The 17,824-nt window shown below is 38.5% G+C and overlaps 1 protein-coding gene across 1 annotated transcript in view; it reads left to right on the top strand.

Moving 5' to 3' along the window:
* Positions 1-2,225: 2,225 nt before the first annotated feature.
* The window catches only part of Tctp (translationally controlled tumor protein), a 41,594-nt gene continuing 25,995 nt past the window's right edge, over positions 2,226-17,824 (top strand). Inside the window, exons 1-3 of the mRNA XM_083122696.1 lie at positions 2,226-2,364; positions 5,198-5,268; positions 7,259-7,446. Of these exons, the coding sequence (XP_082978822.1) occupies positions 2,337-2,364; positions 5,198-5,268; positions 7,259-7,446 (287 nt within the window). The 5' untranslated portion in view covers positions 2,226-2,336. The remainder of the gene's footprint in view (positions 2,365-5,197; positions 5,269-7,258; positions 7,447-17,824) is intronic.

The following is a 17,824-nucleotide window of genomic DNA, read 5'->3' as shown; positions in this document are numbered from 1 at the left end:
AGGTTTCAAACCGAAGCGACACACAACAGCAGTGGTTCGTGCCGAAGTGACAAGCGACACAGGCCCGTTTAGTCTATAAATAAGCATTTACCGCTCATGGGAAATCAAGTCTCAGGCTGCACAATACACCCCATTGGGAATCTGAGCGACACGTGCAGCTTGTCGTGTCGCTTCGGTTCAAAAAAATCAATTGATCACTGAGGACTCACTTTTAAGTGGCACGGAGATTACACACCGAAGCGGCTGCTGAAATACACCTCCTACGTCACGGATTTGAAAACTTCCTCTCCACAGACACGAGGTCCTCTGACGTCATCACTTAGAAATGCGTGCAGGCAGGGCTTCTGCTCGTCACGTCAATTTAGCATGAGCAGCGGAAACGACAGCAAAGTCACTTCTTACTGTGTAAAACAAGTATCTTGTAACTTCCAGTGCAAAAATCTGTGCTCCATTTCTTGGAGATGAATTATGCCCTAGCAGTATAGCAGTATTTACTATAATTCAGCCACTCGGTAGAGGGTTTTCCCATTAGGGTAACAAAGCAAAACTTGTAACAGTCAATGCTTGAAAACGTGAACAGCCTTAGTTCTGACTTGAGACGAGAATTGCCCTCCGAAACCGCGACGGATGTTTATAAATCGAGGCGAGACTGTCAATTAGACATTTACAAATAAACACGAGACAGACATTTACAACTCTCAACGAGAACGAGACCAAGGCTGCCATTTCTCGTCTCGATAGGATCCTTAGTAGTGAGGTTGTTAACCAACTAATTAATGCGTTCGGGGTAAAGAGAAGCGACGGCTTTTTTCGCAGTGGAAAATTCAAAACATATCGTACCATTTCAGTATGGGATATAATGTTATACACATAGGCGTATATATAGTTCACGTAAGGGGGATTCAACTTTTGGTATGTTTAGGGTTGCTTTATTTCGTAAGTGAAAATCCAGGACACTGCTGGCCGGAAGCTTGTTGAAGATGACTCGAGGAGGAAAAAATAACTGATTTGACAGTCTCAATGCAATTTCTTATCGCAGGAATTCCGAAACTATTAGGAAATTGCAGACATTTGGTCTGAAGTCCCATCTAGTGTGTGGAATTACGTAATTTCCTTCCCATCCGTATCCCGTCTTACGTCTCTAATTTCAGAGAATGTAATAAGTCCGAAGAATTTTTTATGAACAAGCAGATAGAACAGGTAATGTGGTAACTTTACTGAACCAATAGGGGAGGGGACCCGTTAAACCCCCCTTAAATATGCCCATGGTTATACACATTATTTCCTTGTAATAATTATTCATGAACTAAGTATTGATATATACTGTGCAACTGATGTAATCTTCTTAGTGTATTTTCTCTTATCTGCACAAAAATATTTGATCATAATTTACGCAACAGAAATGAAACACAAACTGGAATTGCTTCATGGAAAAGAAAGTAAAACAGGTTTTATAAATAAAGTGAAGAATGAGAAAATTCTTATTTTGCACTACATAATTTACGGTAAATTGCGATAGATATAAGTTTAAAATACGTATATTTTTGAAAGTTTGGTCAGCAACAAATTTTACAAGCAATATTTTTCGCATTCTAAGAACACGCACGCAGCAGAACCCTTTCATGTATCTTGCACGTGAGCAGCAGGGATATTTCATAGAAGAATGATCATTACAAAGCATAGTTTTTCTTTCCACTATCGCTCCTTCTTCCATTATTTAAATCTGTACAGATTTGTAAAACTGCTGCACGTGTTCGCTTACCGTGGGCTACCCCTGGTAAACTGGACGCTCGAAGCAGACGACAAACGAGCTCTCTCTAAGTCGTGACGTGGCGGGGCGTGTTTTCAGCGCAACGCTAGCCTCTCAACTTCGGAAGTCTCGTTTTTACCTTAATTTGAACGCAGAGAAACGCGAGAACTTGCAGGGGCCATTTTTCTGGGGTGTAGTTTTTAAAATTGTTGTAAAATAAATTGAGTGGAAATGTTATTGTCTGATCGATCATTACTCAGGAATCCCCCATAACTGCAGGCACTGCATTCCCACAGATGATAATTTCAAACAAGAGAGATAAAACTATACTTCTAACGTAGAATATAATAGTGCTGACATTTCTCGTTTTCAAGTAAAATAAAAATTTTAATTCATTTTCCAAAATTTGTTAGGGTTCTCTGGCTATTACCGGTTAGGATAGCAGTAGATCTGGCAATCTTATGAGGACACCGAGCTTCCGGTAACGCATGCGCCGTAGGCGTCCTTCTTCCTTTCAGAACCTCTCGTTGGGTGTGTTCTGCCTACAGTAAAAACAAGTCGTGGAAATCTTTTCCCATCTTCCACAATGAGGATTTATAAGGATCTTTTTACCGGTAAGTTTGATTGTTGATTGTGTGATGTGTTTAAAAGTGTGTTTTAAAGATACAATGGAATAAGTGAAACGTGAATATTGCGATTGACATTTATGAATGTGACGTCCTGCATATTGGCGTGTCATACAACGTGTGGTGCAACAAATGATTTTCCCACGATACTTATGGGATACATATGAATGCTTCAAATATTTTGAGAATAGTAATTGTGTTATGTTTAGACGTGAACGAATCTCCGAATGCATGGCATAGTTTTAAGCAAGATTTTATAATGGTAGTAAGTTCCGGTGTTACGGAAATAGCGCATAAGCTGTTGAACTTTACTCGGGTCATGTTGGCAATAGCTCTGATAAGAATAAAATAAAGTTTTAGCCACCAGAGTGAATTTTTGTTTTCCGAATTAGACTACAAAAAGAGACAAAGCGTGGGAAAGAGTTGTTTACAATAATTTGTTGTTTAAATTTGTGACAGCTGAATGTTGTCAGATTCAAACATATTGTTGAAAACGGTCTGTAATGAAGTTTCTAAATTCGGCGCCTATGTTCCGAAAGTATCTTCATAATTTGATTTTGTTTCTAACCTTTTTTTGTTTTCTGTGGAGTGCCTGAACAGTGTAGTTGCAGCTTTCAGTATTTATCCTTATAGTCGACAGTGTGACATTTGAACAAAGTTCAAATTAAGATCAGATTGAACACCATTTTCAGCGAAATTGAGAAAAGGGTTTCCCCTCATATAGTAATAAAATAACAGTGGCATTGAAATTTGTTGTAAGAAAATATGAAGTAACTAACACTGCTAAGGTGAGTCTGGTAATCCTATGTAGTCGGTTTAGTATCATGGAAATGACCCTGGTTTCATTATTGCAACATCATGCTTTATCATTGCAACATTGCATGCAACACAGTGTTTCACTAGGCTTGTAGTTGGCTGCAGTTCTTGACATTCTTTTGTAGTGCAGGTGTATTCCAGTATCTTTTGTAGTGCAGGTGTATTCCAGTATCAGAGTGGTGCAAGGAAATGGCGTTCAACCAAGTAGACTGAAAGCGGTGTTCAAGTTCAGAAGATTCAACAAATGCCTGTCTGCTGCTTTAAACGTTCATTTGATTAGTTAGCACTCGCCACGTGACCATACATAGAACGTAGAACGTAGTGCAAATGGTGCAGACACCAAATACACTACTTGACTAATTCAACGAAGTAGACGACCCGGTTTTGCACCGTATAACCAACTAGATGCTTCGGTGCAAAGAGAGTGAAAATGCAGCGAACTAGAGGGGGCTACTATTGCAACATTGCATGCAACACCATGTTTCATTATTGCAACATTCCACAGAACACCATGACTGTTCTCTCTGCAATAATTTACATCATTTGAAGGGTATACCTACGTGACTGCTCTTGTTTTCATAATATTAGCCCCATCTAGGTGGCTGCACTTTTTGACTCGCTTCGACTGCACGGTGCAACACAAGAGTTGTCTAGTTCATTGATTTCGAGTAAAGTAGTATATTTGGTGTCTTCACTACCGTCCGGACTGGTGCAAGTGTGGTGTATGAGCACTTGGTGCATGCTAACTAATCAAATGATTGTTTAAAGAAGCAGACAGGCATTTGTTGAATCTTCTGAACTTCAACACTGCTTTCCGTCTAGTTGGTTGAATGTCATTTCCTTGCACCACCCTGACACTGGATACACCTTCACTGCACAGTGTGTCAAAATGTGCAGCCAACTAGAAGGGGCTATTGTGAAAAAGTTCATTCTATCAGACTTTTTTTTATTATTATTATTTTCCATTTGATTGGTTCATCAAATGAAATGATCGGTAGCAGTTATGTCCTGCACATGGTAGTGAATTTGCAACTATGAAGACTGGAAATCCCTTGAGAAATGTTTACGAAAATCTCTGATTCTGTGAACAGCCAGCTAGCAAGTCTGTTGTGGAGGTCTATGGCAGTTTTCTTTTTCTGTCCCCTCTTTGATCCTTCACCATAGAAAGAGCTGGTGTACAAGTTCCTGTCGCCTGCATGGCTGGAGTCTGCAAACTATTAGCAATATCACATATGTACAAAGTGTTGTGCTTACAAGGATCGAGAGTAAATGCTCACTGTTTATAAAGTGGGGAAGATAGTGAAATGGGAAAGCATTGCAAATGCAGCTGAGCTAGTCGCTCCACAAATGTTGAAGGTGTGTATCTGCAATAGAGATAAATGCCATTTGGGCTGTGTGGCAAGATTGTAAACAAATAAACATTAGGTTTTTCGTTTATTATTTTGTTTGGTCCCTCGTTTACAATCTATGATAGAACCAAAAATAAAAATGTCATGTATGCTAAGAAGTTAAACACTTTAATACTTTTCATCCAGAGTTTTTGAAGAAGAAAAAAAGAAGGAAAACCAAAATAAGTTTGTAAACAAACTGCCAAGCATACTTTTTGGAGCTTTTATTCTAAAATATTGTAAATATTGCTAGTGAGAAGGATGTGCCTGCATAGCCTGGCTCAGTTACCTGGATCTTGTGCACTTTAAACTTTCAAGTGGAGATTCAGCAGAGATAGAGATTCCGTGACAAAATCAGCTTATTTTTCTGTTGTGTTAAAGCTATGAAGTCTGCTCTACACACCTGCAAGACAAATGTCGTGTGTGTATTCTAGACTTTTCTCTTAGCTGATTGCGTACCTCCTTCAAGTCGTTCATGTTCCCCTGGGGGTATGTGGACCAAAGTTTGGGAACCACTGTCTTAGATTGTTATAAAGACCAATAGAATAATTTTGCATAATTTTTTTCTATGTAAATGTTGGACTTCAAACTTACCGCTTGCCTTTTTTTTTTTTCAGGTGATGAAATGTTTTCTGACTCATATAAGATGAAAATAGTGGATGATGTAGTGTATGAGGTATATGGAAAGGTGAGTGATAAACTCATCAATATAGTCTACTTGCCAGACTTGCCAAATTTTGTTACTTTTTGTGGATGTTCCAAAGCCAATTTGCATATGTGCATAAAGTGACCAATTGACCAAACCACAAGCACATATTGAAGCACTTTACTACTCATTTTTTCCCTCCCCTGCCTGGGCAATATGCTTCCATGTATGTGTTCCTTAGTGAGCATGGATTTTAAGTTTTGTAAAAGGAAAGTAGGTATATTTTTGTTTTCTCGGAATTTAATGCTTTTCATATTTGCTTGCATAATGTGGAAGGTTACCGCACCTGGAGAACCTGGATATCTCTGGGAATTTCAAAAAATATAAAGTAGTCTGAAGATTCATGCAATTGGTCAATGAGCCCTAATGAAGTAATCTGAAGGACTGATTATGCTTCTGCCTGTCTATAATAACAATTACAAGTAATAGACAACAATAATTACAACTTCCATGACACAAGCTGCTTTGAAGATATTGGCTTCAGGCATAAGCTTATTTTGAATTACAGATTAATTACTATTGTAAACTTCTGTCTGAAAATGTTTGCATCCAAGTTCCTCTTCTCCTAACTCTCCACTATCTACTCATTCCATGGACATCTTTCTCTCCCCTCATGCCTTATTCCCACTCCTTGTGCATTGTTAGCTCTTACTGGCAGTCTTTCTGCATCCATCCTTTTCACGTGTCTGAACCATCTCATCTGTGCCTGATCTATTCTGTCCTGAAGCTTCACCACCCCTCACTGTCTTTTGTACATACTTATTCCTTTTTTATCTCCACTGCCTGCATCTTTCTTTTTCCTCTTGTCATTGTCCCAAGTCTCTGCTCCATACTTGTACAATGGTAGAGGGAGAGAAACGAAAGTTGCAGGCAGTGGAGATGAAATTTTGGAGGAGTGTATTGTAGAATACTATAGAACGTGGAAGGTGATAGTATGGATTGCATATCAGGTGTAGCGAATGAACCTTTGGCCAGAAGCCTTCACATGTCTTCCCTCCACATTAGAGTACAATGCACATGACACAAGGGTGGTCCCCGGGTTTGAAACCTGGTGGAGGCTCATAGTTGTTCGGATCCCAACTGTGTGCAGTCTCGATTAGCCTTACTGTGCATAAAGTGTGGACTTAAAACACCAACCAGCCAACCACATGACGCAAGCTTCTTTTGTCTGTGGTCCCACTCTAACTCCATCAGAAGAGGTTATGAAAACACATTCAAGATCATAAATATTGCTTCACTCCAACATTGGGCATTCCAGGATGCCTTACTTTTATTTTTTAAAAAATGAAAGAAAAACTTTTAACCCTCCCTTGCTCGTGCCAATTTTCCTAACACCGATGCTCACGTAGCATCTGACACGCGATAACCTGAATTGAAAACACATTTTTTTAGTATTATTGTGGTTGAGATGAACCGCATCGTGAACATGATTGGTTTTTAAACCAATATATTTTTTAAAAATACAAAACCTACATCTTTAATAAAAATACAAAACTCGAGTAATACACAACAAAAACTTACATTTTTAGTTGGATAAAACACATTATTTATTCTGGGCACAAATGCAACAAATATTCATTGTGTTCTAAAATACAAAACCTACATATTTAATAAAAATACAAAAGTCGAGCAATACACAACAAAAACTTACATTTTTAGTTGGATAAAACACATTTGTTTTGGGCACAAATGAACTTTTGTTTTATAACATGTTGTATGCACGATTTTGTAACGCGTAATCTGAGAGAGACTGTGCAGAAAATGTCACTAATAACTTCTCACCACACAAACTTGAACTGTTGTAGCTTGTTCTGAATAATCATTTGCTCATACCAGAAAGGGGCCAGGGAATACCCAAGCTACCTCGTTTCAGATGATAGACACTCTGGCGTCTCCGCGCGAGGAGATGTACAGCATTGTGCTGATAGATCTTTGTTGCTTCTTTCTGAGAAATGGTTGTTTTTCATTGCAGCTTGTAACCAGAAAGCAGGGAGAAATCATGTTGGAAGGGTTCAACCCATCTGCTGAAGAAGGTGGAGATGATACAGATGAAGCAGTGGAATCTGGTGTAGATATAGTTCTAAATCACAGACTCATGGAAACCTTTGCATTTGGTGACAAGAAGTCCTACACATCTTATCTTAAAGACTACATGAAGAAGTGAGTTTATTTCTTATTTAGCAACAAGTGATCGTTCTGGTTGGTGTATAGATGCACACTGAAGATAGTAGTGCATTATTAACCTTTAGAGGAAGAGAGGTGTAAATCTATAGCAGCGTATGTATTGCATGAAGGTTAAGTATTTTGTGTGCATACAGTGGAACCCCTATCTTACGTACCCACAATACGTTCAGTGATCCACATCCCTGCAGAAGACTGTTAATAATAAGACATTCACCTCGATCTTACCTTCCACAATATGTTGTCATCCAGGTCCCTGCAAAAGACTTAATATAAAGCATTTGTGGTTACAAGGCAATGATACATCCATCACAAAGGGTAGAAACTGCATTGTTTTGTATAGATGCTTTGACAATTACTAAATATGAGCACCAGTCACTAAGTGAGGAGTTAAAAATACACTTACTTTGTGTGTGTGTGTTATGCCTTCTGATGAACAAAACCTTTAGTCTAACTTGCGACTGATACAATAATAATTATCTTGATACACACAGCAGTACAGGAAAGAAATGCACACAATGCTATGTATAAGATAATCATTCCTTTTTCTTTGGAACCATTCATATGCTGTAAATACAGTAAATCTTGCAATGTGAAGTGTAGGAATGAATGGCAAGACCAATGCAAAAACATTATTTTTATGGGGAAACTATTGTTAGAAGGGGTGTTTGTCCTTCACAATACTGCTAAACAATAGATTAATGTGAGCATAAATAACAATCTCCTTATTGTGACATCTAAAAATGTGAAAGTTTCACTAACATTTATGCTGTTGAGCTATTAGTGACTGTATAACATCCAGTTTAAAGCATGATCTGAACCATTCTACATGTCTCCACTGTAACTGAATCCAGGACACTTTGACCACATTGTGTATATATATATACGATCCCCACCTGACATCCAACTATAAATGATCCCCCCAATTACAAGATGCTTCTAAAAACAGGAGGTAATTCCTCTTTGCAGAGTAAACTGAGATTTCGAACAATGTGATGCATAAATTGAACCTAATAGGTGGCAGTTTGAAGCAATCATCCACCGCCCCTACCCTACCCACTTAATCTGCCGCTGATTTTCACAGCATGTGTTGCTTTTTTCTTTATAAATTCATAATCTTGCTTCTTTCTCGTTAAATTATCATTTAATGCGTTATATCCCTCAAAAGTCTATTCTGTAGTAGTTTTTCTTACTTGAGTTTCACCCCTCCCATATGCTTTTTTGTATTTTTTTTATGACAGGCCTCTGGAAAACGTACAGAGTTCCTCTATGTATGTGTACGTAAATATACACACATCAAAAAAAGTTTGGAAACACCCACAGTACCGGGTATTATAGTGCAGGAGGTCTTAGAAAGATTGCTTCGTGGGCTTACATCAGATGACAATATGGGGGGGTGTCTGTGAGAACCAATCAGGTCCGCGAATGAGCGAGCCCGGTTGCCACAGTTAGCTCGCTACACCCTTCTGGAAGGGTGAGTGACCTCTGCCTCTTGCTACCTCGGCCTGTTTGTTCGGCTGAGGAGCAGACGACACAAGATTATCGGCAATAGTGTGCGAGCCACGTCTGCTGTTAGCCCACGAAACGCTCTTTCTAAGGCCTCCTGCACTATAGAGAAAGAAAACGGGGTATAGACATCATGAAAAATGAAAAGTGTATTTGTGGAAACCTGTGACCAGAGTACAGTGAAACGACATGACATTCCCAGTCAAGTGACAGACGAAAAAACATCATACCCACCCCCCCAGCCATGCCACTGACTATTTACATTTATTATTTGAATTAGAAGTCTTGTGGAGGGCAAACACCCCTTCCACCAATAGTATTCCCGGAAATAACGTACTTTCTTTTCTTTTTTTTTTGTGTCTTTTCTGTCAACATTTTAATATTGCGTGATTTTTTATCAGCATGTGAATGGTTCAGAAGAAAAGGACGATTATATCATTCTTAGCATAATGTGCATTTCCTTCAACTCTCGCAGTGTGTCTGCTGCTCATGTTTCCTAATCCTTCCATGTGATGGGAGGTGCATGCTACCAGAACAGCACTGCTTTTCTTGTCGTAGAACATAAGATTAAAAAGTGAAAAATCATGGAAAATGGCCTTTAAACTTGAATGCGTGGTTTTGCTAATTTTCTCTCTACTTTTTTTTTTAAAAAAAAAATCTTACATTCGTAACCTCAAATTAGCAGTTATCATAACAAGATTTCTTTCATTAAGGGATTTACACTCTTATAAGTCATATTATTTGGACAGTTATACATTTTAATTATTATTTTCTTTCTCAGCTTTTCTTTCATCTAAAGTACCACAGAAATCAGAATGTTCCTTCATTTTGTGATGAGCTTATGTCAACTGCATTGCACATTAGTGTCGCCATATTGAATGGAATACTGGTGGCATATTCAGAAACTACAGAATTCAAGCTTTACAATGATATATTACATGATGGGGTTCCGTAAATACAAAAAAAAAAAAATTCCGTGCATAATACGCACCACACTTTTTGTGTGCAAAAGTTTTGGAAAAAAGTGCGCATTGTACATGAGTAAATACGGTATAGGGGATGTCGGAAATCATGTGATCAGCACCATGCTCCGGCGGTCTTTACCTCACATACCCTTCGATCTCTGCCAATTTGGAGTTGATGTCATCAGCACCACACTTGGGCAACCTTTACCCCCTAAGGTGGTAAAAAAAAAAAGGTAAAGTGTTCCCCTGTGCATAGCACCACGCCATGAAGGCGTATAGGGGGTGTGGGGGTAACGCCCCACACTTTCTTGATCCGGTCGTGAGTGGGGGTGATGTGATCAGCATCACGCCCCTGACCGCCTTTACCCCCCAGGGTTTCCCCCAGGTACCCATGTTATTCGACGCTGGGTGGGCGCCGGGGCCGCTTCCACCGTTAGAAAAGTTCCCGGATTTGAACCGGCCGAGGATCGAACCCGGGACCTTGAGCATGGTAGTCAGACGCGTTACCGACTGAGCCACCGCGGCCTAAGGTGGTACAAATTTATTTTAGGCTGGGTGAGCTCCAGAGCCACTTCATGTGGTAGCTTAGACCACCCTCATGTTAATGGCATTTAGATGTGCACTAACTTTGGCTGCTCTCAGAAACTATTGCCACATGCCTCTTTTATTCACTCATTTTTCCTGGCCCTGTCATTTACAACACGCGAGTCACGTAATGTGCATAAAAGATGCCATTCTCTGCCGCACACAGAAAAATACATGTGTGTGAACTTCGCCGTCCCTTCCCCCAAACAATTGAGTTGACAAGAATATTTTTCCATCAGTGAGTAAAATATCGCTCATCTACCCATAGAAAGAAACAATAAAGTTCGCTTCTGCTTCATTGTGTTGATGAAATGACATTAGCATTCATGAAAAAACTTCAGATTAAAAATATTGGGTTGGCCCATAAGTTCTGGTATTTTTTTTTAAGTGAAAATTTTGCGTGAAAAATAAAATGTGTTGGCAATGCGGTTTATGTTATTCGATCGAGAATTATGTGCTGTACAAAATAGTGTTTTTAGTTTCTTTATGCTGATATACTTTTTCTTTTCTGGTCATTAAAATGGAATGTCAAGTCGACAAAAAAGAACATTTTCGACACCTTCTGCTTTTTGCGTTTAATCGAGATGCCAAAACCACAGAAGCTGCTCAAGAGATTTGTGAAGTGTATGGCGAAGAAGCGATGCCTCTTAGGACGGCTCAAAATTGGTTTAAGCGATTCAAAGACTGCAATTTCAACCTCAAAGACATGCATCGCACCGGACGCTCCGTTCAGTTCGATGAGGAGCGACTGAATCAGCTTTTTCACGAAGATCCACACCAAAGGATGAGGGAATTGGCAGAGATAATGGAATGCTCCCACAGTACCATAGAGCGTCACTTTCACTCAGTGGGAGAGGTTCAAAAGTTGGGTGCATGGATTCCGCATGCTTTGAACGACAACCACAAAAATCAACGAGCCACGATCTCGGCCGGTTTGCTTGCCCATCATTGGTCAACTCATGGACACAAGCAGCGATTCCTCTACCGAATTGTTACCGCCATACACGTCACAAATCTCTCAAGCAGCTTCTGTGGCTTTGGCACCTCGATTAAATGCAAAAAGCAGAAGGTGTCGAAAATGCTCTTTTTTGTCGACTTTACACTCCATTTTAATGACCTGAAAAGAACAAAAAGTATATCAGCATAAAAAAACTAAATACACTATTTTGTAGAGCACATAATTATCTATCGAATAACATAAAATGCATTGCCAACACATTTTATTTTCCATGCAAAATTTTCACTTAAAAAACGCCAGAACAGTGAAATATAGACTAGATCCAATCGTATTTCCTTTGGAATCTAAATGACTTTCCATTAAAGAAGTTCAGTTCTTATTCAGTATCGGAGGTTGGCAAACCCTTCTTATTTTTTTTTTTTCTATTCCAATGCAGCACACAAGATGGAAAAGTTTTCTGAAACAAGCCCCCTTCTCGCTTTTCTTTTTTGTTCTTGTCAATTAGGAAGGATTCCGTAAATCTGTGTGGGCAAAGAAGCAAGTGATGATAGTCCTGTTGTCAATTTTCCACTGGGTAGTGGGGAGGGTGGACGTTCGTTGTCCAAATTCTAAGGCAGGCACCATTTAATGGGAATCAGTCTGGCAACAGTGTGCTTGTTGTCTGATCCTGAGACAAGAATTGGCCCATTGTATCTTTACCAGGAATGCAAGAAGTGTCATTTTCCCATCCTGTCTGTCAAGGTTGTCAAGGAAGGTGCCACAAATGCAAGCTGTGCACTCCCCCCCCCCCCCACCTTTCACTGTACCATGCCTCTTTACTCCCTCCTCTCGCATGATAGCCTAAAATCTGGAAGTTCAAGGTTGCGTGGTGAATGAAACTGCTTGGAAAGCAAGAAAAGGGAGGGAGAACTCGCATGGTCAACAGAACCGGTTTCTGCCAAATTTTAAGTCACGTCTCTGAAAACGTATAAAGCAGGAAATGGGAGTTAGAACGAACGTAAGATTGAGGTGAACATATTATTTAACATGGCCTTTTGCCGGGACCTGACTGGATGAACATATTAAGTGGGAACGTAAAATTGGGCTGTAATCTTTAGTCATGAATTTTTGCTGAAATGTTTTCACTTTTACATGGAATAATGAAAACAAAATCTAGTTTGCATTGTGTGGCAATTAGGGGTTGACCCAAGAATTACAATTTCCTAAAGCTTTGCATATTTTTTTTCTTCTCCCAAGATTGGAGGAGGAAGGTTACATGCTCTCGGACAGTGGTCTTTTGTTGTGATTTGCTGTGAATTTGGTCCATTGACCAATAGGGCACACCAAGAAGCTATTTTCCAGAATTTTCTTTCTGTAACTACTTTCCGTATACATTGTGCACATTCATTATTTGGTCAATTAATTTATAGATGGATCCCTCGCAGCCAGTGTTTTGCACCACACATATGTGCTGATGAAAGTGATCGATGTTAGGAATTATTGGTAATTGTAAAGTGCTATAATGCCATGACATGAGAATGCTCTAGGTTGTGTGATTTTATGACTTTTGCATGATATGTGCGTGTTCTATTTTTGTTGAATCATCATCCATTTTCATTGTCATGATTTGCTTTATACACAAGGTATGGAGTAGCAGCAATGTGTCAACTTTTTGTGTTTAGTCTTTCATGAATGTCTGCAGTTTTGATCTCTTTCTGTTACCAAAGTTAACAATAACTTGAGGAGGGAACAGAAAAGCAATTGAAATGACACAAGACACAAGTGATGCAAATATTACTACTTTTGAAGGTGGTCATTGCCTCTAAACTTCCAATGCGTTTGCCTGCTTGTCAGTGACCTGAATCTTTGAGTCACGTAGGACAAGTTCCGGGAAACACTTGCTGTCGCGTGGAAAATGAGAACATCTGACGTTCACTGCCTTTTTTAAACAAAACTTTGTTGAAAGAAGAATGTCGATGCAACAGCCGATGAGGTTGTGATGCTTTCATCAACGAAACCTAAAATTTTGAATGTGCTGATTATTATTCCCCCCTTCCCCACAGCTAATACCACATTTTTCATTCGCATTTTTCCATTATGGTGGCGACAGGGGTGTTTCAAATGTGGATTTTTGTGTAAAATTTATTTCTATTTTCCTCTTTAAATTTGTGCTAATAGCCCTGTCATTCCAAAAAAGAAAAAGGAAATGGTTTCCTCTTGCTATGACAAGTTTTCCTGCTACAATTTTTTTACTGTTCTTCACAAGAAATTTGGAAAACATGTACCTGGATAGTTCTCATCCGTAGAGGTTAATACACCAGCAAGGCTTAAGTCTGCTAAAGGTTTATGCAAAATGATGTGTGAGAGATTTTTTGAACACCCTGTCTGAGTCTTAGGTGTCAAATATCCACGTTGTTGTGTTCTGGTTTGTTTTGAGTAGCCTGGTAAACTTGGATGCAAATTCCAAGCTAATGTATCCCTGTGTTTTATCTGAACCCTAATCACTTCTCATAACCTACATTTATTCCCCAGCATGCTCTTTAATCTTGTATCACATTTGATGGAAGATACGCAAGCATGCAAAAGCAGCAATGTTCTTTGAGTGCATTCAATGCAAAATTGTGCCATTGTGATGCATTACTGGAGAAACACACATGTCAAGTAAAAGCATTCCTTCTAATCAAAACCTTTGATTTTATGCTAGGTCTACTCCTTTCTGTATGAACATTTGTATGGCTTTCAATGAAATCATGAGACTATTGCCATACTTTTACCCCCACTCAATAAACACCTGCAGAAGGCAGGAATAAAGGAAAGAATGTTGAGAGACCGTTCACGTTATTTTAAATTGATTTTATTTCCTTGTTCTAAGAGCCCTAACAAGTTGGGACAGAGGACACTTTGGAAAATTTCATCAGTGCCACATGAGAATAGAGGAATGTGCAGATGCGTGACTCCTGCCAATCTATCTAGTTTTGATTTGTTAGAGTTCCAACAGTATTGCATGATTTGTCGTCAATTCTTGGCCTTGGCCTTGTAGCTGACAGCCCCAAGTAACCACTTTAATTTGAAAACATGTTTTTTGATCAATGTATCACTTCATAAGCATAAGATAGAAATACTCTTACAGATAATGAAAATCCATGTAACTCAACTAAAGATCTTAACCCTTAAATTAACATAACAGTAAATAATGATATATAACATTAATGTCCAATATTAAATGGAACTCACCACAAGTTCTGGGAAGAAAAAAAAACTATTTTCTTGTCTTGCCCCACAATCGAAAAATTATTTAATTTTGTAAATTGTGTTTTCAGCAGCATAAATCATTAAATGCTGTTTCAGTTGACCCAGGATGAGATTCACTGCTGAGAAATGTATGGAGGTTGAAGAGAGATTATCTCCCCCCCCCCTTTTTGTGTGTGGTACCAATAAAGGTTGTTGCATCTGCTAAGAGATCTTATCCCATAAGTTATTCTGCAACAGACAATGCTGTAGTAAGTTCACATAAAATGCACACCATTCTGCCTGATTATCTTTGAAACTGGTGTCAAGATCCTACAAGTTTTGCTTGTAATAAGCGGGTCAAATAATTTTCCTTTCTGTAGGCTGAATAGAACGATTTTTCAGCTAGTAGAGTTGTAAGAATTCTGTGGAATAGGTTTGGGGGAATTACTGTATGCAATGAAGACAGAATACTGTATAACCTTTTTGCCTACTACATGTACCCTGTGAGAAGCCTTTTACAGGAAAATGGTGTTTGTGTCTGTTACCTCATTTTCTGTCACATTTTTAGTAAAAAAAAATGCACAGCATACTTGAGTAAAAACAGTGTGTGCAAGGTTTCTTTAAAACTTGCATTATTATATAAAATATATAAAGCTTATTTTATGATCTATTATGAAGTTTAACTTTTTTTAAAAAAAATAGTCAGTAAAGCCAGTGTTTCTATGATGTGACTACTATTTGCATTTTTTTAAGTAATGATGGGCCAAATGTCAACAAGGCTCTCAAAACTCATGAATGATTATCTTATTTTGGCAGAGAGGCTGGCTCTTCTAGATATTGGCACTTGTAACATCCATGTAGTCCATAATGCTTTCTGCAGGGGCAGGCGCATTAAATTTAATTGTCCTTCATGATTTTTTCATGTGTGGCCATCACGATGTGAAGACTTCACTAAAGTTCAAAGAGATCTCAGCATTCTAAATCATAGTTTCTTGAAACATGTTTCTTCTAGGTAGTCAACACTAGAGAATGCAGCTGATAGACTTAATTGAACAATGGCCAGCAGTTACAACGTACTTTAAGGAATTTATTCCTAAAAGTATTTTGGTGACATCTTCAAAGTTTATAAATATAATGGATCTCTTAAAACATGAGTCAATGAAAGTATAGCTTGCACAAATGCCCAGTTATTTACAAAGTTCACTGGTCTCTTCCGAAGAGAAGAGCCTTTGGTGCATGTGATGTACAGTGAACTAAAAGCATTGACAAGAACAGTATTGAATCGTGTTTGTAAGATTTCAGCACCATTGTCCCTTGAAGCTTTCAGAGAGAGTACTCTACCTGTGACAGAAGTAATCAATGAAAGTAGAAAATGTGATGAAATGAGGAAACTTTCAAGCTACTGTTTTTAACAGCAGTAAAAAAAAAAAAAAATCACAGCAGCCTGCAAACACCTTTCACTTCAGTCATCTTTGGACAAACCCATCCTCAGAAATCGTGAATAAAAAGGTGTGTGATGGCTGGCTGTGGGGATGGTGGAGGCCAGATAATATTATTACCATTATTTATGATACCCTACTTCTACTTATAGGATGGCAATTTAGTGTAAATAAACTGGTCAGTATTTGGTAAGTTTTTTTAAAATTATGGTCACTTAAATCAGTAGTTTTGACCCCTGCAGGTGTGAATGTCCTCAACCAAATTGAAAGCTTTGTTCTCACAACACTGTTGTATTATTTTACTGAATACTATTTTGTGGTGCACTGCCTTGCTAGGATTTATTGAATCACAAGCAATATTTTATAATTTACAACATATCCTCAGAAACAATCTTTAATCCAGGGGCATATGTCAATATTTCTATAGTCCGTGGTGTTTTGAATGAAGGGAATATATGTCTACCGGTGATGTGTTGTTAAATGTGGTACACAATCTTGTTTTGCCTGCAATTGTGACATGGACTGTGAGACGTCATAAATCCAAGATGGCTGCCGCTTCATGCACTAACAATGGAAATCTAGACAATTTTTGTTCAGAATTGAGAAGGAACACAATTGTTTCTTAGTTTTTTTATAACTCTCAATGTTAGGGAGATTTATCCAGTGAAACGGTTTTGTGCCCTTTTCTTCAAGGATTTTAAGTGATATTTTATACTTTTTTTTGACATTCTGGCATATAAAGGGGAAAAATTACTGCCTTTGATATTTGTTGAAGCCTACTATTCTGGCGTATATGGCCTCTGCAGTCATTTTGAACATTTACAAGTTTGTTTGGTTTTTGCTCAAGGGGAAGACATGTGTATGGAGGATGCTTTCGTTTGGAAACTAACAAGTGTGTATTATTACAGGTGTTTTGCTGGAAAATGTGTCGGAGACCATCCAAGATGGCCACCATGCAGGTTCTGCACATAAAGTACTGTTCATATCCTGATACGAGTTTATCAAATTTTCCCATAGGCATTTTTTGTTAATTATAAAGTGAAAAAATATTATTACAATTTTTATAACTACAGTAGTGACCAAAACTTAAGCATGACTTAGAAATGAGAAAATGTTTTATCAATGAAGTGTCAGAACTGCATAAAACATAGTAAAAATTAATCAAAACTTCATATGGTATACAGTAGAATAGAATGCATGAAATTGTTTTTTTTTTTTTTTTAGTGCAAAGGGAAAAGAAAAGATAAGTTCCTTAATGAAAAAAGAGGTTTGCAAAGTGGTTCAAGAGCTCTACAAGCAGCTGGTTCCATTCCCTACAAAGAGCAGTGCAGAGCTCTGGAAATGTCCTTGGTGGAGGATCGCAGGCTAACTAGTCTCCTACAGAATTTATGTAGGAACCTCGGTGGTCAGTCCATTCGGTGGATTTCTTCACCTTCAAGAAAGTCTTTCATCAATTTGGTTCAGTGCGCACATGTATTATCATCCATGAAGATGAAGTCTGGGCCTACTGCACCTCTGAAAAGTTGCACATAATGTTGGAATACCTAGTTTCTGTGCCTCTGGGCAGTAAGAGTACCTCCAGCAGAGATGCACAGCTCCGTACGTCCATTGATCATGAAGTATTCCACCTACACCAAACTGATACATTTCCACGATATTCCTTGGATTAAATCATGATCAAAATTCTGCAATGG

The sequence above is a fragment of the Lepisma saccharinum genome, chromosome 5 (genome assembly GCF_977018435.1).
Source record: "Lepisma saccharinum chromosome 5, izLepSacc3.1, whole genome shotgun sequence".
In the NCBI taxonomy this organism is placed as follows: Eukaryota; Metazoa; Arthropoda; class Insecta; order Zygentoma; family Lepismatidae; genus Lepisma; species Lepisma saccharinum.
This window is presented reverse-complemented; position numbering and strand designations above follow the sequence as displayed.